At 41.1% G+C, this 24,243-nt stretch overlaps 1 protein-coding gene across 1 annotated transcript in view; it reads right to left on the bottom strand.

Annotated features, from left to right (window-relative positions):
- The window catches only part of MAN2A1 (mannosidase alpha class 2A member 1), a 214,105-nt gene that overhangs the window by 4,489 nt on the left and 185,373 nt on the right, over nucleotides 1–24,243 (bottom strand). The window contains exons 19-20 of the mRNA XM_053565980.1: nucleotides 23,411–23,544; nucleotides 17,148–17,339 (exon numbers count right to left, since the gene is read on the bottom strand). Coding sequence (XP_053421955.1) covers nucleotides 17,148–17,339; nucleotides 23,411–23,544 — 326 coding nt within the window. The remainder of the gene's footprint in view (nucleotides 1–17,147; nucleotides 17,340–23,410; nucleotides 23,545–24,243) is intronic.

Genomic DNA, 24,243 nt, shown 5'->3' with positions numbered 1-24,243 from the left:
TTATTTAGCAATGAAGCCAGGCAAATTCATTTCCCGTCTGGTCCATGCTCCCAGGGCCAGCCACCTGCTATGCACCCTCACCCACCTGCACCGAGCCAGGGGAAGTGACACCCCAAGGTTGTTAGGCAACTTCCTGCCTCAGTTTCCCCCTGCAGTCTCTGAGGACTTAGGTTTCCTTCTGTCTATATGTTATGTACTGTGTCATCCAAGTTTCTTTCAAAAAGGATTTTATTTTTTTTTAACATACACATCAGTTAGATAAAGTACATCTGAATTTTAGTCCTGATCTGGTCACTGAATGATATACCATCTACCTCAAAACTAAAACATGCTTCCTTGTTAAATACTTTTTGCTAATTGCATAATATTCTCAATCTTTAATATATTGTGTGAGCATTTTTAATCAAGAGAATTTAAACCGAATATGCTATACTTTTCACCTACGAAGCCCCATGTATTAGCTTATTTGAATGCACATTACTGGCTCAGTGCCTGTGGTTCAGTGAGTAGGGTGTCAGCCACATACACTGAGGCTGGTGGGTTCAAGCCCGGCCGAGGCCTGCTAAACAACAATGACAACTGCAACCAAAAAATAATAATAATAACGAGACATCGTGACGGGTGCCTGTAGTCCCAGCTACTTAGGAGGCTGAGATAAGAAAATTGCTTAAGCCCAAGAGTAGGAGGTTGCTGTGAGCTGTGACACCACAGCATTCTATCAAGGGAGACAAAATGAGACTCTGTCTCAAAGTAAATACATAAATAAATAAATAAAAAATAAATGCACATTACAGACACCATTGTTTATGGGCAGGCAAAAAGACTAAACATCATAAACCAGCTAGGGGGAATAAGTATATATTTTCTTGTGATAAAATTTCTCACATCCATTTAAGTAACAATGTCAAGAATGTTGAACCATTCGAGTGTTTGGGTATTTTAAATTACAATTATCGTAATACATTTTGTGTTTCCTAAAGTGGGAAGGCATCTATAATAAGATGAATTAAAGATCCTTAGAAAAATTATGAAATTTATACAATGGTCCTGTCCTCCCTTCCCTGGCCACAGAGATGAACATGCTCATGCTCTTGATCACCCTCACCAGGGGATGAGAATTGTTAATGTGCTATGGAGACACCTTTTCTGAATAGCTGCCAGCATTCCCACCACTAATTTGATTTTAATGTGCCTGAACGCTTTAAAGCTGTCCTCACCTCAGAGTCTTGGCTGGAGTAACCTATGTTATGATGTTTCACACTGGTATTTTGCGGCGGTACTGCTAAGATTTTGTTTGAAGGCATAGAAAAAAGTCTTTTAAGGAAGTTACAGGACCGTATGATACACACAGAAGTTTAAGTCATATAAAAATGTAAAACGAAATTTTAATAAATTTCACACACCCCCATAGCATGAAGAATAGCACATAAAAAAATCCTTCACATATTATATATGAAAGTCCAGCAAAGAGAATTTCTATCATATGCTAACTGTGAAACCGTGGGATAGTCATTCATTCTTCCTAAGTTTCCATGTCTGTAAAATGGAGCTTGTCTACTTTCTTCATGGAATCACTGTGTGGACAAATCTGTTGAAAACACTATGTGAGCCCACCTCGCACAGCCGAGCAGGGCAGAGGGAGCCCGCCTTGCACGGCCGTGCAGGGCAGAGGGAGCCCGCCTCGCCCGGCTGCCAGGGCAGAGGGAGCTCACGCAGGAAATGCAGAGTGGAGGGCTCAGAGCCTGGGTGAGGACTCAGCTCAAGCTCTGGATTCCTGCTCTGCAATTGTCTAGCTCCAAATTTCAGCAAAACCAAATTTTCCTTTACCGTAAAATGACGATGAAATGAAGTAGCAGGACAAGGACGCGGCACGTACAGGAAGCCCTCAGTATGTCAGCTGTATTATTTCTATCAATGTAATCCCTCAAATAAATATCGGAAATTATTTTCATAATAGTACATGTTAAACAACCTTCTAATTTCTTATTTATAAGTATCCTTCGCTGACATTAAAACTTTGTAGTTAAACAATCAGGGAACCCCAAAATTATATGTCTATAGTTCAATATGACATAGTTCAATGTCAAAATCATAACACAGTCCCCAAGAAGACTCAGATTAGATTAGATGGCTTTTAATTAGATTTTTAAAAAAACATATGTCAATATTAACCTATACTTTTTGGCCATTTTAACTCATCGAACCATCCTTAAAAAGCACTTGATAGCAGGCATTGCTAACATTCTCCCAACACATTTGCTCTTGGAATAATGAGTTCGTGAAGCTTTTAGCAACTGAAGAAGATCAAAATGCTGGGAAGGAAAACACCTTGAGAATTCTACCTTTGAATTCTACGAGACATTTACACCAACAATACAAAGGTAGAGAGGAGGAAAAAATCACAAAAGTAACTTTCACCGTTAAAAAAAGTTATACTTTCTCCCCAAATTCAAACTACATTACTTTTGAAAGGACCAAATGAAATAGCAATCGTCTTGTCCAAGTTCTAAAAAATCCAATATTCATGAAAATATCAGTTTCCCAGCAAGAATACCTGAGGCAAAGAAGTTTTTCAGTTTCAAAGTCTGTCTAGACATTTTATTTCCAAGAAAACTGTTTTTCGAAGTAGAGAAACTGTGAATTCAACTTGAATATGCATGCAGGAAAACAGACAGCTTCAGGCAGTCACGCTGCGGGCTCCCGGAGGGTAGCGCTTTCATTAATGCTGTGGTAATATCTGGACCCCATGGGAAGAAGAGGCGGGTGTGCGGGAGAAGATGGAAAATGTTTGGAACTGCACCCAGCTCTGTGTTAGGTAACTGTCTCTTCCAAACACGTGAGATCCCCTTTGAGTCTGGATCACTGAAGTAAGACTGGGGGGGCGGCAGGGTGTTCAAAAGCCACTCGGGAAAGACCCACTGCAAAACTTACGTCACGAATTAAAACCAGCGTCCAGCTCATGGACGCAGCTGGGCCTGCGAGGCTTTCCTAGCATCTCAGCGGAGCTGGGAGAGGATGATTTTGGTTTGCAAGAGAAACCATGAAAATGAAGCTGGGCATAGAGACAGCTGGGCCAGAGGGAAGTTTGGTTGCCCCGTAAACCATTTATGTGACTGAGTAAATCACTTACTTTATCTCTGTTAACTTCAGCGAACTAGGTTATACTTGAGAACTCGAGTCCTCGGAGGATCGCGGCCCAACCACAGTGACAGCTGTAATTGCTAAGCACTTACTGACCACTTGCTGTGTGCCCCATCCTATGCAGACTGCTTTTCACTCATTAACTTGTTTTATCTCACAACAACCTTTGAGAGAGTTGCGAGGTTAACAAGTTTCCATTAATATATGTAAATATACAGGCGAATCCCTACCACAAAGCTCTCCCTCTCCTATATGCAAATATCAATTATTAGTAGTGACCCCGCATTCGCCCTTAATGATCTTTTCCCTCCAATGGTTGGTGTAGCTTTCCATTATTACTCAGTAAATAAGAAAAAAACAGAGTATTCCCCAACACTGTCGGCCACCCTACCTTTCCTGTCCCCATGCAAGGGGCAGTACAAGGCTCTGTGGAGCACTGTGGAGTTGGATGTGTTTATGTGTGCCTCCTCATCCCAGCTGTGGTCCTGGGAAGTTGCCAGCTATCCCCAGGTCAGTTAGTTTGCTCCTCTGTGGGATGGAATGAAGACCCAGTCCACCTTCTAAGCGTGAGAGCTTTAAATAAGGTTCACGTAAAGCACTTGGCATAGTGCCTGGCATATGGACAATTTTAGGTATCTTATTTTTTAAAAAAATTTAATGGGTTATTAATAAGGTATATCAGGAATTTAAGTCAAAGTGACATCAAGATTCACTCTGGCAACCTTTCTAATTTATTAAAAAAAGGCTGCCATTTTTACTTCATTATTAGTAACAATCGCGACTGCTCATGACCTGACCATCACAATTGGGAACCTTTACTGGTCAAGTACTCACAGGGCTCACTGTGCGCCAGACACCATCCTACGTACATCACAAACACTCTCTACAGTCCTCACAACGTCTCTTAAGGGGGGTACCATTACCATCCATGGTACTAACCAGGAAATTAGGACTGGAAATTAAGTGATTTGCTCACAATAGAACAGAGGCAATCTGACTCCCAAGTCTGAGCTCTGAATAACTCCCCTCTCCTGCTTTGTCTAGCTATGAATTGGTGTTCACAGACAACCAGCTAGGAGAGGGATGATAGGATTATTTTTCGTGTAACATAACAAAACGGGATACCAGGCATGTCCAGCCCGTGGCCAGTGGGCTGCGTGACAATTTTTTTGCTTATCTGTGATGTTGGGTACCACTGAAATTATGCCTGGACCTATGTTTTTGGTCATCAGCTTTTGTCATCGTTTGTGTATTGAATGTGTGGCCCAAGACAACTTCTTCCAAAGTGCCCTGGAGAAGCCAAAAGGTTGGACACCCCTTTTAAACGCCTGGTGGGAAAACGCTAGTCCAGTCAGGTTCTCTGAAATGCCTGGCATTTATCTTTAGTGCATTCTGGCAGCTAGAATGGTTAGAAAATTGCACACTTCATTATAAGTACTGAGACAGGAAATAACTGGTAGAAATTCATTTCCCAGCGCATTCATTAAAATGTCCAATAATACCTGTCTTATTTTGATCAACAACATGACAGAAAGAAAGGCAAGGTGAATGTTGTTCTTGGACACGCACAACAAAGGACATTTCCCCCCTACAATTTTCACCTTTCCAGAAGCTTGGGAGATCAATGAAGTAACAATCAATTCTTATAAGGCAAAATAAAGTAAAAACCTCAAACTGCCTTTTGTAAGGGAAGAAGGGTGGCATAAACAAGGGAGGAGAGAAAATCTTACTCCTTGAGTGGTGCTGATGTTGAAATAATTGGCAGTTTGCAAGTTACACATCAATCAAAATAAACCTCCTAGAGAATAAAGAGTTAAATGTGTTGCACATAATGTAAATTAAATCAAAATGTCTGAACATACAAGCAGTGGAAGTAATCTGAAAAAAAGAGAAAGCTGAATTATCGATACATCTGACTTTTCCAAGTATCAAAGCAGAGGGTCTCCACACAGCCTAGCTGCAGGGCTTACTCAGGGTTCCTCTTTGTCCCTTCATTCCAGGCTGACCCTGCAGCCCCGGCTTCAGCACCCCAACTCACAGCAGCAACTCCTGTGCGATTCTCCCAGAATCCTCTATCCCCAGAGTCTCCTTTCCTTGAACAGTTACCCTCTGCAATCACCTGGCTTTCCATCTGCTTGAACGGTGTTTTCAAGCTTCTATAGAAGCTTCTTTGTGCTGTGTCAAGACCTTGACAGCACCGGGGGTGGAGGTGGGGGGGTTCAAGAGAAAAGAGTTGGAGGACAGGAATTTAACAGTCATGTTCCCAGACAGTGGCGGGAGCAGGTGAAGCAGCACGGCTGCTGTGAAGCAGGGTTCCAGGGACGTTCGTTTCCCTCTGAATCTGACCACCGATACAGGGCATACAGTTATTTTCCAAGCACTGACATCATGTAGAAAAGCAAGATATATCTACCCAAAAACCATAAACTCATCTACTTATATAGATACCGAAAAGTTAGGGTGGCACTTGTGGCTCAGTGAGTAGGGCGCTGGCTCCATATACCGAGGGTGGCGGGTTTGAACCCAGCCCCAGTCAAACTGCAACAACAACAAAAACAGCTGGGTGTTGTGGCAGGCGCCTGTAGTCCCAGCTACTCAGGAGGTTGAGGCTAGAGAATCGCTTAAGCCCAAGAGCTAAAGGTTGCTATGAGCTGTGAAGTCATAGCACTCTGCCAAGGGTGATAAAGTGAGACTCTGTCTTAAAAAAAAAAAAAAAGAAAAATTAGATACCCAGGACCGACTTAGTAACCTTAAAAAGTCAACTGCTATCCTCTGAGGGGACACACGGCACTCAGAATCAGAAGACCTAGCCCTGGGTCTGATTCTGCCATCTACCTCCGGCTAATTTTATTTTCATGATTTATTCTCTAACCTTACTTTCCCAATTTAGGAAATGGAGATAATTCATCAATTTCATGAGAAGAGTTTTTAAAAATTACCATTTCCTTGGTTTTACGCCCTGGGCCCTGAGAATCAGGATCTCAGAGATGGAGAAATTTATAAAATCTCCCCTGCATGATGGGGACACAGTAAATCCCACCACTAGTAGTTGGGATCACCACTGAACCACCACAGTGGGCTGCACCAGCAGCTCACCCCTCACTGCTCCTGAACCACCACAGTGGGCAGCTACACCAGCAGCCCGCCCCTCAGCCCCTCAACTGCTCCTGAACCACCACAGTGGGCAGCTACACCAGCAGCGCACCCCTCAGCCCCTCACTGCTCCTGAACCACCACAGTGGGCAGCTACACCAGCAGCCCACCCTTCACTGCTCCTGAACCACCACAGTGGGCGGCTACACCAGCAGCCCACCGCTTACCCCCTCACTGCTCCTGAACCACCGCAGCGGGCTACTACACCAGCAGCCCACCGCTCACCCCCTCACTGCTCCTGAACCACCGCAGTGGGCTACTACACCAGCAGCCCACCACTCACCCCCTCACTGCTCCTGAACCACTGCAGTGGGCTACTACACCAGCAGCCCACCACTCACCCCCTCGCTGCTCCTGAACCACCGCAGCGGGCAGCTACACCAGCAGCCCACCACTCACCCCCTCACTGCTCCTGAACCACCGCAGTGGGCTACTACACCAGCAGCCCACCACTCACCCCCTCACTGCTCCTGAGCCCACAGCTCCTTCTTCCATGAGGAGGCAGGGACACTGCTGTGGTTCAGAGTCAAGGAACCTTCAGACAGTAGCCTGTGGATGGCCAGGCAGGTCAGGCAGGAAGACACATGTGCCTCTGTCATGCCAAAGTGGACCTCAGACACATGTCCCACAACAATACTGTGGTGGTTAGGAAAGTGCCTAACCATTTTTCTAAAATGGGCACTGCAGACTCTGCCCTTGCTTAGAACCCAGTCTCAATGTTGACATTTTTCAAAGGGAAAAATGAATTGCTACTCCCAATGAACAACCCATTGTTATACAGTGGAAGCTGCCAAAACATAAAAACAGGAACATTATCTAAAATGCTTACGTCTGGTTTCTGGATTTATTAATTGAGTCATTTTTGTCTTTCTTTTAATATAGCCATAAAATTACACTGGATACCTTTTAAGTAACAGCTTTCTTTGAATCAGTACCCACATGAGCTCACTTAATCATTACCTTCTATTATCAGAGGTCTGCAGATAGAGTGGAATTCTGTAAAGAAGTGGTGTTGAATGAACCAACGGGTCCCCCTGGCTCACCAGAGGGCTTTCATATAAATACGTGCTGAGAGTCACAGGCAAATGGGGAACTGGCACCAACTGATAACGATCATGCAAATCTGCCCCAAGCGTCGCCTTGGGCGGTAATGCTGCCATGGCAGGTACTGATGGGTGCTAACATTTCAGTCCCCTTCTTCCCAGTCAAATCTCTACATTACACTGCAGGATCACGATGGCATGCGTACCAAGAGTTTCCCCTTACAAAAGACTTTCAAACATTACGTTACCTATTTCTTGCGAAAGAGCTGATACACCCATGCATGATATCAGCCCCATTTTATAAAGGGCAGCTGGACCAGCTGTCACTTGGCTCGCAGGGTGTGACAGTGGCCCACCTTCCAAAGGTCAAAAGAGCACCGGGAAGCCAGGTGGCTCCACTGAGTGGAGGCCACACTGTAGAGGCCTGAATGCTCAGGGTCGGAGCCACTTTGGTGGGCAATGGGATTTTTAATCAGGGAAGAGATTATATTTGTATTATAGGAAGATTGCCAATAACAGGAAGGATATAAGGAAATAAATTACCACTAAAAAGAGGTGACATGAAAAACAAATGCCAGCCTTAGGTTACGGAAGGTAAAACCCTACACTTTCTGTCACTACTCAGCTCTAGCTTCCAGGAAACAATCACATGTCAACCTATGGGGCAGGGGCCGTCTAGAAGTGAGGCAAAGGTGCCTGAGTTTTTCAGGTTACTAATGTTCTCTATCTCCTATGCTAGTCTTTGGAGCCCTCTGCTCTATCCTTTCATTCCCTTTTAACTCATGAATTAGCCATATGATACCTCGGGGAGGATACCTTTCCCAAATGTGCTCATCCTATGAGCCAGAACATAAACCCACACAAGGCCGGACAGAATCCTAGAGAAAACATCTACACAATTCACTCAATCGACAAAGAGTTTCTGAGATCCTACCGTGTGGAGGCACTGTTCTTGGCAGGGGATGCAGCAGTGAATGAAGGGAAAGCCCAGCTGTGACGTGGAGGAGCAAGCATTCTGACCACATCTCCTGACTTGTACTTGTTCTCTGCCTGGAGAACTCCCCAACCACCCTAATCAAACTTGCACCATCTCCTCGGAGTCACCCTTCCCACCTGTTCTTCTCTTCGTAACACTTACCATCATCTAACACATACTGCTCTTACTCTTTCCTCCTTAGTTATTTTTCTCCTCCCGCTAGAATCCAAGCTCCACAGGGCAGGGGCCTTTATCTATTTTGCTCATGAATGGTACCCCTCATGCCTATGGCAGTAACAGGCACACAGTGGGTATGGGATAAATCCTGCAAGTTCATTCACTTGATAAAAAGAAAAGAACGCCCCTACAGCCTCCCCCAAACCCTTTTCAATACATAGAGATGTAGATGCAGGCCTCTAGTATTCTTATCAGAAGCAGAGCTGTTCTTGTATACATTCTTACCTTTGAAGAAAACCAAAATATTTCTCTCTAAAATACTGAGGATTACTCAGCTGAAGAAGGTTATACAGGGGGACACTCTGGGCCTCCCTCTGCTTGATAAATGGCAGGACAGCGATTCACAAAGACAAAAAGTCTCCCTCCCCTCTGCCTTTTCCTGCCTGAAGACAGGCACCTTCCCTAGGCTGCTGCTGATCAGCTCAGGACAGTGCACTGGAAAGTGGGGCAGCTGCAGACCTCACTCTTCCCATCAATTTACCTTCCCAAGTTCTCCCACCTTTTGGAAGCCTGAAGAACCTCTCTTGTCTTTTACTATAGGATTTATGGCTTTTTGTTAAAATATTATTTAAGGAAGGCCCCTACATTACTCTCTTCAGAGAGAACTCCTTTTTTTTTTATCATTAAATCATAGCTTTGTACATTAATGCGATCATGGGGGTACCATACACTGGTTTTATAGACCATGTAACACATTTTCATCACACTGGTTAACATGGCCTTCCTGGCATTTTCTTAGTTATTGTGTTAAGACATTCATATTCTACATTTACTAAGTTTCACATGTACCCTTGTAAGATGCACCGCAGGTGTAATCCCACCAATCACCCTCCCTCCGCTCATCCCCCCACCTCCATCACCTCCCTCTCCCCCTTCCCCCTATTCTTAGGTTATAACTGGGTTATAGCTTTCATGTGAAAGCCATAAATTAGTTTCATAGTAGGGCTGAGTACATTGGATACTTTGTCTTCCATTCTTGAGATACTTTACTACGAAGAATATGTTCCAGCTCCATCCATGTAAACATGAAAGAGGTAAAGTATCCATCTTTCTTTAAGGCTGCATAATATTCCATGGTGTACATATACCACAATTTATTAATCCATTCGAGGATCAATAGGCACCTGGGCTTTTTCCATGACTTAGCAATTATGAAGTGGGCTGCAATAAACATTCTGGTGCAAATATCTTTGTTATAATGTGATTTTTGGTCTTCTGGGTAAATACCTAGTAGAGGAATTATATGATTGAATGGCAGATCTATTTTTAGATCTCTAAGTGTTCTCCAAACATCTTTCCAAAAGGAATGTATTAATGTGCATTCCCACCACCAGTGTAGAAGTGTTCCCTTTTCTCCACATCCACGCCAACATCTCTGGTCTTGGGATTTTGTGATATGGGCTAATCTTACTGGAGTTAGATGGTATCTCAAAGTAGTTTTGATTTGCATTTCTCTGATGATTAAAGATGATGAGCATTTTTTCATATGTCTGTAGGCCGTGTGCCTGTCTTCTTCAGAGAAGTATCTCTTCAAGTCACTTGCCCAGCCTGCGATGGGATCACTTGTTCTTTTCTTGCTTATACGTTTGAGTTCTCTGTGGATTCTGGTTATTAAACCTTTGTCGGAGATATAACCTGCAAATATCATCTCCCATTCTGAGGGCTGTCTGCTTGCTTTACTTACTGTGTTCTTGGCTGTGCAGAAGCTTTTTAGTTTGATCAGGTCCCAGTAGTGTATTTTTGAAGCTGCTTCAATTGCCCGGGGGGGGTCCTATGCATAAAATACTCGTCCAGACCGATTTCTTCAAGGGTTTTCCCTACACTCTCTTCTAGTATTTTTATAGTTTCGTGTCTTAAGTTTAAATCTTTAATCCAGTGAGAGTCTATCTTAGTTAATGGTGAAAGGTGTGGGTCCAGTTTCAGTCTTCTACAGGTTGCCAGCCAGTTCACCCAGCACCATTTGTTAAATAGGGAATCTTTTCCCCACTGAATGTTTTTAATTGGCTTGTCAAAGATCAAATAACGGTAAATAACTGGGTTCATCTCTTGGTTCTCTATTCTGTTCCAGACATCTGCTTCTCTGTTTTTTGTGCCAGTATCATGCTGTTTTGATCACTATTGATTTATAGTATAGTCTGAGGTCCGGTAGCATCATTCCTCCTGCTTTGTTTTTATTTCTGAGTAATGTCTTGGCTATTTGAGGTTTTTTCTGATTCCATATAAAACCAAGTATTATTTTTTCAAGATCTTTAAAGTATGACAGTGGAGCTTAAATAGGGATTGCAACAAAATTGTATATTTCTTTGGGTAATATGGACATTTTAACAATGTTGAATCTTCCCAGCCATGAGCATGGTATGTTTTTCCATTTGTTAACATTTTCAGCTATTTCTTTTCTTAGAGTTTCATAGTTCTCTTTATAGAGATCTTTCACGTCCTTTGTTAGATAATCTCCCAAATATTTCATCTTCTTTGGCACTACTATGAATGGAATAGAGTCCTTAACTGTTTTTTCAGCTTGACTATTGTTGGTACATATAAAGTCTACTGATTTATGAATGTTGATTTTGTAACCTGGGATGCTGCTGTGTTCCTGGATCACTTCTAAGAGTTTTGTAGTAGAATCCCTGGTGTTTTCCAGGTATACAAAATCGTATCATCTGCGAAGAGCAAAAGTTTGATCTCTTCTGACCCTATATGGATACCTTTGATCGCTTTTTCTACCCTAATTGTGATGGCTAAAACTTCCATTACAATGTTGAAGAGCAGTGGAGACAATGGGCAGCCTTGTCTGGTTCCTGATCTGAGTGGAAATGATTTCAATTTAACTCCATACAATATGATATTGTCTGTGGCTTTGCTATAGATGGCCTCTATCAGTTTAAGAAATGTCCCTTCTATATCCATTTTCTTAAGTGTTCTGATCATGATCCCACTTAAGGGATGCTGGATATTATCTAAATCTTTTTCTGCATCAATTGAGAGAATCATATGGTCTTTATTTTTTAATTTGTTTATGTGCTGAATTATAGATATATGGATACTGAACCAGCCTTGAGACCCTGGGATAAAACTGACTTGGTCATGATGTATAATTTGTTTAATGTGCTACTGGATTCTGTTTGCTAGGATCTGTTCAATATTTTTGCATCTATATTCATTAGTGATATTGGTCTATAATTTTCTTTTCTTGTTGGGTCTTTCCCTGGTTTGGGGATCAGGGTGATGTTTGCTTCATAAAACGTGTTGGGTAGTCTTCCTTCTTTTTCTACATTTTGGAACAGGTTGAGTAATATAGGTACTAGTTCCTCTTTAAAGGTTTGGTAAAATTCTGACATGAAGCTACCTGGTCCCGGGCTTTTCTTTTTAGGGAGATTTCGTATGGTTGGTGCTATTTCAGAACTTGATATTGGCCTGTTCAACATTTCCACTTGATTCTGGCTAAGTCTTGGAAGGTGACGTGCTTCCAAGTACTGGTCAATTTCTTTCAGATTTCATATTTCTGAGAATAAAGTTTCTTTAATATTCATTAAGGATTTTTTGAATTTCTGAGGAGTCTGTTGTTATTTCGTCTTTTTCGTTTCTGATTGATGAAATTAGAGATTTCACTCTTTTTTTTTCCTGGTTAGGTTAGCCAAAGGTTCATCTATTTTATTGACCTTTTCAAAAAACCAACTTATTATTAATCTGTTGTATAATTCTTTTGTTTTCAATTTCACTTAATTCTGCTCTAATTTTGGTTATTTCTTTTCTTCAACTGAGGTTTGGGGTTGGAATGTTCTTCCTTTTCCAGTTGCTTGAGATGTCCCATTAAGTTGTTAACTTCCTCTCTTTCCGTTCTCTTGAGGAAGGCAGTGCTATAAATTTCCCTCTTAGGACTGCCTTTGCGGTATCCCAGAGGTTCTGATAATTCGTATCTTCATTGTCGTTTTGTTCCGAAACTTTGGCAATTTCCTTCTTGATCTCATCTCTGACCCAGATATCATTCAGCATTAAGGTTATTTAACTTCCATGTTTTTGTATGAGTATGCAGATTCCTGATGTTACGGAGTTCAACTTTGATTCCATGGTGGTCTGAGAAGATGCAAGGAATAATTTCTATTCCTTTAAATTTACGGAGGTTAGACTTGTGACCTAAGATGTGATCGACTTTGGAGTATATTCCGTGGGCTGATGAGAAGTACGTGTATTCAGTTTTGTTGGGATGAAATATTCTGTAGATGTCTGCTAAATCCAAATGTTGGATGGTTAGGTTTAAATATAAAATTTCTTTGCTCAGCTTCTTATTGGAGGATCGATCCAACACTGCCAAAGGAGTGTTTAAATCTCAAACTATTATGGAGCTGGAGGAAATCAACTAGCTCATGTCTGTTAGAGTTTCTCTTATAAATTGAGGTGCATTCTGGCTGGGTGCATAGATATTGAAATCTCATCATATTGAGTATAACTCTTAACAAATATGAAGTGACCATTCTTATCCTTCCTTACTTTTGTTGGTTTAAAGCCTATTGTGTCTATAAATAGAATTGCAACACCTGCTTTTTTCTGATTACCATTTGCCTGAAATATGGACAACCATCCTTTCACCCTGGGTCTGTATTTATCTTTTAAGGTAAGATGTGACTCTTGTATGCAGCAAATATCTGGCCTGAGTCTTTTGTATCCAGTCAGCTAACCTGTGCCTCTTTAGAGGACAATTTAAGCCGTTCACATTAATGGAGAATATTGATAAGTCAGAAATTTTGGGTATCGAATTTTTCGAAAGTCCAGTGGACATTTTTAATCCTTTTGACACTGTGGAAGTTGGAGTTTGATCAAAAGTTTCTGAGTGAGTTTACTTTTGTGGTAGAGGATTGGTCTGGTCATTATTGAGGATAGGTCTGAGAATATCCTCAAGAGCTGGTTTGGTTATGGCAAATTTCTTCAACATATGAATGTCTTTAGAGTATTTAATTTCTCCATCATAAATGAAACTCAGTTTAGCTGGATACAGGATCCAGGGTTGAAAGTTATTTTGCTTTAGAAGATTAAAAGTCGATGACCACCCTCTTCTGGCTTGAAAAGTTTTAGAAGAGAGATCTGCAGTCATTCTAATATTCTTACCTTTGTAGGTAATGAATTTCTTACGTCTGGCTGCTTTCAGAATTTTCTCCTTTATATTAACTTTAGTGAAGTTAATTATGATATGCCTGGGGGATGTCTTATTTGGATTGAGTCGTGCTGCAGTACTGAAACTGTCTGCTACCTAAATTTCACAATCTCTTGGCATGTCTGGAAAATTCTCTTTGATAATTTCATGGAGAAGGGCCACTGTGCCTTGTGAGGCCACTTCATCATTTTCAGGGATTCCAATGAGGCAGATATTTGCCTTCTTAGAATTACCCCAGAGCTCTCTGAGAGAATGATCCATTTTTGCTCTCCATTTCTCTTCCTCTTTGAGAGTTTGGGAGCATTCAAAGGCTTTATCTTCAGTGTCAGAAATCCTTTCTGCTGCTTGCTCCACTCTGTTACTGAGGGATTCTACTGTATTTTTCCGATCTTTGAGGGCAGCAAATTCATGCTTCAGTGCATCAAATCTTTGGTGGTTTTGTCTTTAAATTCGTTAAATTCTTGAGACAACTTTTGAATTTCTCCTCAAATTTCTAATTCCAACTTTTGAATTGCTCCTCGAATTTCTAATTACAAATTTTGCTCCATTTTATTAATCTTGTTTGCAATCCAAATTCTGAATTCAATTTCTGACATCTCGGCCAGCTGTTTATGAATGGGATCTTTAGTTGCATCTGCCATATCTTTCCTGGGGGTGGGGAGGTTGATCTATTCTGGTTATTCATGTTAACAGAGTTTTTCCGCTGATTCCACCCCATGATTGTTTTACACCATTTGATTTTTCCCCTGGAGCTTTGTCGAGGACCCATACAGTGCTATGGCCTGAGAAACTGGGGACCTGTTTGGTGTGATGGGGTTAAGTGGTTCTGTCTTGTTTTCAGCTGGTCTCTGTTCGACCCTAGTGAAACAGTTAGTCTGGGTTGAAGTCTCAGCTGTGGAGAAATACCAGCAATTAAGTCACCCCGACCCCCACAGGCAAAAATTGGAAAAGGAAAATCAAACCTTCCTACAACCACACACCCAGTGCACCACTTGAATAGTCCTCAGCCGATTGGCTCAGTTCAAAACGTCCAAATCAATTGTCTCAGTCAGCACCTGTCTCAGGTGGGAGAGTTTAAAAGGTCTCTGGCAACTGGATGGCAGGGGTCTGGTGACAACTCAGATATGGCTTGCTCCAGTGCTCCATGGAGTCAGGAGGACCCACCCAGCAAATAGATTAGTCTGCGAAGGTGGATGCCTCCTTCCCCACCTTGCACCTCTGTCACACCCAGTCACTGACAGCCCCACAGGGCTGTGACCTAGTTGCCTCTAGTGAACAGATACTCCAGGGGTTTGCACCTGCCTGAATCACAAGGAAATTTTTTCTGCTCAGCCAGGCCACTGCACTCTGCCTCTATCCAGCAGGGGGAGGTGAGGCCTGATAACCTCGGGTGCTTGATGGAGGATAGGGGGTGTTCACTCAGTTTCAGCCCCACCCCTGATTGATGTTACTGACAGAACAGAACAGAACAGAACAACTTTGCGGGAATTTGTTTCTGTCCCTGCTAAATTCCCCTGCATAAGAGAAGCTGTTTTGAGTTTCCAGACCCTGCACCTCAGGCCCTGTCTTTGCTCCTGCAGGTTTGTATTCGGTTAGCTGTCAGTTGTAGCCTCCAGTCTTCCTTTGTCTATAGGCTGATGATCTCCTGAGGGCTGGGTGAGTCTTAGGCTCAGTAAAGCGGTCCTCTGGGTCAGCCCCACCCTGTGAACTTCCTGGCTCTGTGCCCGTGTATTTCTAGTCCCCGCGCTCCACCCAGGCAGGTACCGCCTCAGGCAAACCCTTTACTCACGGGGCCTGCGTTTCCATCCCAGATTTGTTCCACGGTGGTTGCCACCTGAGAAGATGCCTGGCATCCTCTGGTTGCCCAGGGAGACAGGGGGTGTGGCTTTGAAATATCTGGGAGTGGGCCCTATTGTTGCCAAAAATGCTTGCTGCTCTGTGCCTAGGGGCACTGCCACTCTGGTGTGGTTCCCTCTCACCCGACAGTCCTCACTTCACTCTCGTGCTGCAGAATCAGCACTGACCAGCTGCAGTCTAAGCCCTGTCCACACCCCTCGTGAAATCACCCAAGTATCTGGACTCCTGGGGGACAGGCCTCCAGACCTCAGAGTGAGAGTGGAGGGGAGTGCTGGGAGCTCAGAATTGCAGGTAGAGAATATATACAGTTTTATGCCTGGCAGGAGAACGCCGTGGCACCCTAGTAGGGGAGATAGGTCCAGTTTTTAGAGGTTCTCTCCTGTGGAGAGTAGTGGGAGGACCTTTGAACTCTGCTCCTTTGTTTGTGGGGCACTCCGAGCCGTTCTCGTGGGGGAGGGGACTCCCATCCGCTTGGTGATGGATTTTGTACCTTTTGTTTGTATCCTTGGGGTTGCAGCTCGCCTCAGCAGGGTTGATGTGTGTTCTTCAACCTTCTCTCTTGGTGGCTCTAATCCACCAGGTTACTTGCTAAATTTCTGTCCTTTAACTCTCCTTCTGGACGGGAGCCTCTGTGGAAAGCTGGCTTCAGTCAGCCTCCTTGTCCCCGGCCTCTGAGAGAAATATTTTTGAACTGAGGCCTCTCCCATCTGATGGGTACCATAGGCTAGTCAACTACTGTTGGCTTTTCTCTTGTTAATCTTACTTTTGTTTTCAGGGTTATCTCAACTAAGAACTTATAAGGGAAAGAAATAAAATTTTATTTTTCTTCTCTACATCTTGGATATCAAGTTTGCAAATCCCTAAATGTGCAAATGGTAGGCATTTGTTTTTACTTTACTTTGTTTATTTTAGTTCTTTGTTCTTAAACTATTTCTCTTCTCTTTTAATGTCATTAAACATGAGCATCTCTTTCTTTTCATATTTAGGCCGTTTACCGTGAGATATTTCCCACAGACTTCATAACCACTTACTATTTCCAACCAAATGTCAAATCAGTTCTATAATACATACGAATGATGTCAGATGGCTAATCCATACACTTGTCAAACTCTTTGATTTTAAAAATGAGTACATACGTAAACTAAAGTCCAACTGAATAAAATTTTACCCTAATAAAATCTTCCTGTGGTTTCCTCCAATATTTCTTCTAAAAAGTTGGTTTCCTAATTAATAAGAAAGTTTGATTTGAAGTGATTTTCAAGAAGATATGAAAGTACAAAGCCTCTGACACAAAAGTAGAGCTGATCTTAAGGCCTGGTTCTCCCACCTACTAATTATGTTGATGTTGCCTGACCTGGCAACTTTTTCTGGAACTTTTCTGGAATCCAATAAATTAGTATCTGGATAAGCCCTAAACTATAGCAATAGTCAAATAAAAGGCATAAAGGTGTTGGCTAAAGTGGAAGCCCTCTTAGTCACTCCTTGAAGCGTAGTAAAACATGAAGCTTTTTTCTTTACCTCCTCTTCTCGTCCCCTTAAACCAAGCATAACTATGAACAGTAGTTTTTTATTGATATATTTGGGGATATACCTTTGACTGTAATGTTCTCAGATTAACCAGATGAATGTCACAAGGCAAAGAAGACAGTAACGGAGAGAATTCACTCAGCAGCTCAAGGGTGGGCAAGAATTTCTTTGTCATCGGAAAGACTGGGTGGTTCATGAAAGAAGAAGTTACGTGGCTAAGGAGAGAAGGATAACTGACAGGACGCTTTTCTTCTTCCTACAAACAGAAAATAAAAATAATTAAAAGCTCTCCATTTGCAGCTTTCGTCACAGTAACTGAATGAATTATCTAAGAGAGGGTTGTAAACAAAATATATATGAATACTTTGATTTTATTATATTTTATAAGCAGTCTTAGAAGATACACAGGAGACTATCAGAGTAAGTTGTAAACAACCCGAGACAATGAATTGGCCCATTTAACTCATATGCTTAAAGTATCTCTTCCATTCATTTTAAAAATACTGAAACATCTCCTTACAAACATTTCAGGACAAGGCATAACTTTTTATGGGAACTTCCTACTATGAAACTGTCTTAGTAGAGGGAATGAGATGTTCACGTATCTTGCACATTATTAGATGTTATCTCCTTTCTCCCTCAGATTCATCTATCATATTCTCATGATTTCATTTATATACTTAACAGGACTACAAAGGCATGTATTGATTCAAAGCTATAATCCATAAATGTTGACAAATGAAGTGAGCTTAATGTTACCCAATGATAGGATTTAAAGGAAACAAAACTCTCAAAATAAATCCAATTTTTAAATATCAATAACTCAGGTGGTCTAACTACATCATTTGATTATTTTCTCTAAAAATGGTAAATCATTACCGATTGCATCATAAAAAAATCAACAAAGGTTGGGGATATACACACATTAATAATACTTTAATAATAACATTAAGTAATCTACCACGATTGGGAATATACACATGCAAGATGATGCCAAAAATTAATTAAATCTATAACTAAGCAGAACTTTAACCAGTAATGCCGAGGGAGTAAAAACAGACACAAGAAGGACCTGAGAAGAGCAAATAATTTATGCAGAAAGGTCCTTTGATCACTAGCTACATTTGAAGTGAATTTAATTTTGTATCTTTTTTTAAATACCCATTTCATTGATATCTTCCGATTTTGCATCCTTTCTGTAGTACAGGGCTCAAGTAAAAGGCTTTCACACTTATCTGTGTGAAAAGCCAGGATTTGTAGAGATATAGAGCTTAAAATTCAGAATGTCAGATTAGCATTGCACAGAAGGGTGCTAGCAAAAAGTGACTAGCATCGTGCCAGCAGCTAACATTAGATGTCATTATGATTCAGACCATGGAGAAAGAAAAAAAAATTTTTTTTTAAAGGCTGCAGAGGGACATTGCAATATTAAGATACTGACAAAAAATATTAGGTTTGAAAGAGTTGTAAAAAAAAGTAACCATTCTAAATTCTTTTTTTTTAAAGAAAGATTAAATAAAGTGTATAAATTAATAATTCTCCAACAATACTGAAATTTAAAGCAGCTTGTACAATAACATGAATAAAGAAGGAACATTTTCAGCAAGGAACTTTAAATGTACTCCAAGATCAAAGGATTTTATAATCTAGGTCAGGATTGCTGACAAAATCACTTTCGAGTAATAGAAGATAAAAGATTCCAACAGAAAACACCTGCCTTATCAGATTCAGGAGGCATTAAGTCCACTCCAGTTCAAGAAACATTCAGAAAGGCCCTGGCTTTGTTCTGCCCTCTGGAAGGAATTCCTGGACACTTGGTGAAGAGGCAGGACACTTCTCATCTACACCTTAGAAGCAATAATGTGTCCAGATACCAATCCCCCAAACCCGATCAGTCCTCCTGACCCTGAACACTTCCCTAAATTAAACACACAATCCGATGACTTGGGGAACATTTAAAAACCATTGATTCTTGGGTCCTATCCCAAATCTACCAAATTAAAATCTCCAGAGGTGTAGGCTCTGGGACTGCGAAGCTTAGAAGCCTCCAGAGGTGAATCTCATAGAGTCAGCCACATCCCATTCTGTGAACCTGTGCTGGGAACTGCCCTGCCAGACATCCTCCCAACCTTCTGGAGGAAATAGGGCACTCCTTGGAACCAAAAGATAAGCCTCACCTTTTAATTACTTTTGGATTAGAAAAAAAAAAAAAAGACTCAGACTCAAAGGCATTTTGATGAAAGTCTAATAAAAGGAAACAATGTCATGAGTGTAAGTACTTGGAGAATTAAAAAACTGTGGTTTACTGTCCTTAGTAAGATAAGAAAGAGAAGTTTATAGAAGAGTTGTGGTTCAGTGCCCCAAGGAGCATCATGAAAAAATAACACTGCTGGAGCCTGGCTAGCCTGGGTAAGGCAAAGTTGCAGTCAGGGTTCCACCACACATGCACTTTCTTACCATATTTGCAGCAACAAGAGCTCTATAAGATATTTAACTGTTGAACTATCAAAATTTTAATTAAAAGGTGACCTTTTAACTGTAAGTCTTATGATAAACCCAAAAGTTTTCTACAGGAAATTTTGTGTGTTTGTTTAAGCTATAAATGAATTCCCTAGCCTCATACTAATTAATATACAACTATAAATATTATTCAGTTCTTGTTAGTTGGAAGGCTTCAAACTGTGTAAGTCTAGCCTTCTTTCTGCAGCCTGACATTATAGATCCTAGCCAGCTGTGCAAAGGTGAGATCTTCCTTATTTGTTCCCCGTCCTTATTCTATGAGTTGGAATTTCTTGCCAGGTTCCTTTAATTAACTTCACTTGAGTTATGTGATCCCTAAATATCAAAGGCTTCCACTTACTAAATTATGTAAGATAGTGAGACATTGTTTTTGAAGTTACCTTTGTTTATTCAGCTTGACCTGACACATGGAGGGAACTTCATAAATGTTTATTGCTGTAATCTATTCATTTAACAAGCAAATGCAACATGAATAAATCAGAGAAAAATAGGACAGACGGGAAGAGTGAGGTAAAAAGACAAAACAGAACACAATTAAGAAAAATATATCAAATCATAACATTTAGAGATAAGTATCTTCTAGCCCAGAGTTAAAGACTAGTACTCTGGGGACCAAATTAGTGTAAGGACATGTTTTGGTTGGTCTATAAAGTTTTTTTTTTTTTTTTTTAATCAACCAATCTTTAGAAAAACAAAACAAAACACACACACAAAAACCCCACCAAAGTCCTCCAAAACAGATTTCTTGGTTTTCTACCCAAGACATTGGAAATTGAGGTCACATTGGGTAGGATTCCCATGCAGAACAAGAAGCTGGAGCTGAGTTGTGGCTCCTAGTGGGACATGTGCCCTCAAGCCCACCACATATGCTCTAACTTAAACATTTGCCCTTAAATGTGGTCGACCTCCCTCATGCCATCACTTTCCTAAGATCTATAAGCATGTCAAGTTTTTAATCTGACCTCTCCCAACTTCCTCTCCTTATGTGTAAAGAACTGGTATCCAGAGGTCAAGTGACAAAACTGTGCCCTTGAACACTTCCAGGGCTTCTGATTCCTAGCTCAGCGATTCTCTTACTTAACCATCAGCAGGACAAGGGGAGAAAGAAAGGGTCAGAGAAACAAATCTTAGGTGGCTAATAACTGCCTTGGTCTTTTTTTCTATTGCTATAGCAATATCACAGGTGGCACAATTTATAAAGAAACGAGTAATTCAGCCTACAGTCCTGTGGGCTGGGAAGTCCAAGGACACAGCACTGGCATCTGGTGTGTTATCCCACAGCATTAAAACAAGAGAATGTGCAAGTGAGCTTTTACAACAAAGTCACTCTCATGGCAACTAATCCACTTGCACCATAAGGGCTTTGCTCTCATCACCCAATTACCTCCCAAAGGCCCCACCTCTCAATACTGCCACAGTGACAACCAAGTTCCCAAAGCAAGAACTTTTGGGTGCCACATTCAAACCGTAGCAATACCAAAGAGATGATTCCTGTTTGCTGTTTCCATTGACTCCAGAGGCTCATTAGCCTGGATGATGGTCAGCCTTACACAGCTACGGTCCTCCACTGGGCATCTGCACAGCCTGCATTGCTCATCAGCCAAGTCCTTGTTCTCTCTGACACCGTGCAGAACAAACGTTCTGAGGACAGGACTCCCTTCCATTATCAGCCCAGGATTATATCCAGGAGGCCTTACTTCTGATAGGCTCTGGGCTTCCCATGAAAACTATTTCCTATCCATGAATCATCTTCCTACTTCACTTTCTTTTTTTTTTGTAGAGACAGAGTTTCACTTTCTAGCCCTCGGTAGAGTGCCGTGGCCTCACACAGCTCACAGCAACCTCCAACTCCTGGGCTTAAGCGATTCTCCTGCCTCAGCCTCCTGAGCAGCTGGGACTACAGGCGCCCACCACAACGCCCGGCTACTACTTCACTTTCTACGTTCATTATTTTAGACATTAGAGTCTGAGGTTAAAAAAACAAACAAACAAACAAAAAACTTGCTAGAAGAATTTAGGTTAGATTGTATTAGGATTTCTTAATCAAATGTATTTTTAATCAATTTTACCAGAAATTAAAATGTATTCGCTCTTCTCTATTTCAGTTTTTATTTAAAAGAAGCTATTGATTTAAGCCACAGAATCTATAGTTGAGCAAAAGAAAAATTTAACCAACATAGGATTATAAAAACATTAGATGAAATTTAAATCAATTACTATCCAAGGAATTTTGAATGCAAAGAAACAGATCATTTCACTTCTAAGGAGGAGCTTTATAGATCTGACACAAAAATTTTTATGGCCATGGTTAAAAGAAGTTTAGTAGATTAGCGTCAAGATAGAGGAAAAATCATATAAAGCAGAGACATGTTCAGTAGGAGCAAAAGACAGCAGCTGCCAACACTCAGACAATGATTTTTCCTATGTAGTTTTAGTCCTTGTAACTATCTTGCCAGTAATTGATTTAAACTGTGAGTCTCAAGAACTGGTATAAATCTTAACATCTAAAATGGTTACTGATTCTTTTTTTCTCAAAGATTCTAACTACTGGAAGAATCCTTTGTCTTAATTAGCTGTTGCCATTTTATTCAATCAACTAGTATTTTATTTTACTTTAAGATAGAGTCTCATTCTGCTGCCTGGGCTACAGTGCCGTGGCGTCAGCCTAGCTCACTGCAACCTCAAATTCCTAGGCTCAAGCAATCTTCCTGCTTCAGTCTCCTGAGTAGCTGGGACTACAGGTGCCCACCACAACGCCCGGCTAATTTGTCTATTTTTAGCAGAGATGGGGTGTTGCGTTGCTCAGGCTGGTCTCAAACTCCTGCACTCAACTGATTGTTCCACCTCAGCCTCTCAGGGTGCTTGGATTATCGGCATGAGCCATTGTGCCTCTGTTTTTACTTTTAACAGAAAAAAAACCAGAGTGTTCAGAAGTCAACAGAAAGGATCTTTTGGGGAAGGGCTGGCTATGAGGGACAGGGAAGAAAGAATCAAAAAGAAGGACTAAGTTTCAAGGACAAGTGGCAGGACTGGCCTGGATGAAGGAAGGTTGGTGTCTCCAATGTGCCAGGAGGTGGGGGCAGATGTTTGGGAACAGAGAGTTCTGTCCAATGGTTGTTCTCATGGTAAGGAGGAAGGTGAGGTCACTGGCGCAAAGAGTAGGAACAAATGGAATGGTCAGTGCAGAAAGAAGAAAAATGGAGTAAAAAGAAAAAGGGTCATTTCCAGGGGCTTCTGAGGTGGGGGCTCACTACTTTATGGAAAACTCCGCTATCCCTTAAATAAGTGCATCCTCAGATCACTCAGGTCCAGCTGGGCTTTTGGCAGACAGGTGAACACACAGTGTTGGATTTTTACTTTGAGAAACGAAAATCAAGCATGAAGGATAGACAAGTAAATCCATTTTCAGTTGATAAATCTGAGACCGTAAGAAGTATGCTATGATTTCAAGTAAATTCTACCACTAAATTCATTTCTTATGTGACTAAATTTTATTCTTTTAAGTTTTAGCTCATTTTTAAAATTCTTACTTCTTTCAAAATAAGTTCAGGAAACTTCACCCAAACTGATTCCACGACATTAATTTTTAAATCTATATAATAAGCAATAAATAAATAACCTAAATGCAAATCTTACATGGTACTTATAATTGACATTCTCTTTCTGTGAGTGCGGGCTAACACCACTCTAAAGAAATCTCAATATTGGAAATTACTTAGAAAAATTAAGAAATGGAAAGTCATAATTTCAAATTTTGGGTGACAAAGAACAAATAACAGCAGAACACACTATTAATTTTTTTCCTACCATATTAACGGCACTTCTTTTTTCTAGTAGTATTCGGAACAGATTAGCTGTGATCTTGTTGTCATGGACACCTTGCCCGAGGCCACGATTATCATCTTGCATGAGTCTTCGATCCATGATAACTTCAATCTGACCTAACAAACAAACAAACAAACAAGCAAAACTGACCAGGCTTATTTAATACAGATATTCATCAAGGATCACTTAAGTAGAGGGTACCCAAGGTCTAGCTTTAAATTTCCCTTCTAATCATGGAGATGGATGTATATACCCCACTAACCATGGGCTTTCTCTTGATATTAGCTCAAAGCAGCCAGTCTAAGCACATCAAATAGGATAGCATTTCTGCTTTTCTTCATTAATGTTTAGCAACATCTGATAATAAAAAAAATTTTAAAATAGGACATGACAGATCAAAACTTAAATGAAACCTTTTTCCAAAAACCCTGACAAATTAAATTCTTCACAATTTTCAGTGGCAGTATTTGGAATTTAAAAATAATGGTGAGATTTAACAGAAAGTGCTTATCATACATGGAGTAATCAGACACACACAGATGAGTAGGAGCTATAAAAGATCTGCAAACAAAACTTAGGTCACTTGATACGTGGCAATTCTCTGAAGACACCCTAGAATATGGAGACACCTTCCATGTGCTCGCTTCCTTCTCTGATACCGTGTTAGTGGCACCACCACTGTCTTGCCTCCTCTGGTTTCAAAGGGGTCACAGTTGGTTCCTTCATCACTATGCAATAACTCCACATTTCCTCCAGTTTAAGTTACAAGCTAATGATTAGGTTATGAGATTAAAAAGTGAAGAAACTAAGGGGGG

Source organism: Nycticebus coucang, chromosome 17, assembly GCF_027406575.1.
Source record: "Nycticebus coucang isolate mNycCou1 chromosome 17, mNycCou1.pri, whole genome shotgun sequence".
NCBI lineage: Eukaryota > Metazoa > Chordata > Mammalia > Primates > Lorisidae > Nycticebus > Nycticebus coucang.
The sequence above is the reverse complement of the archived record's forward strand: the minus strand, read 5'-3'. Positions and strand labels throughout refer to the sequence as shown.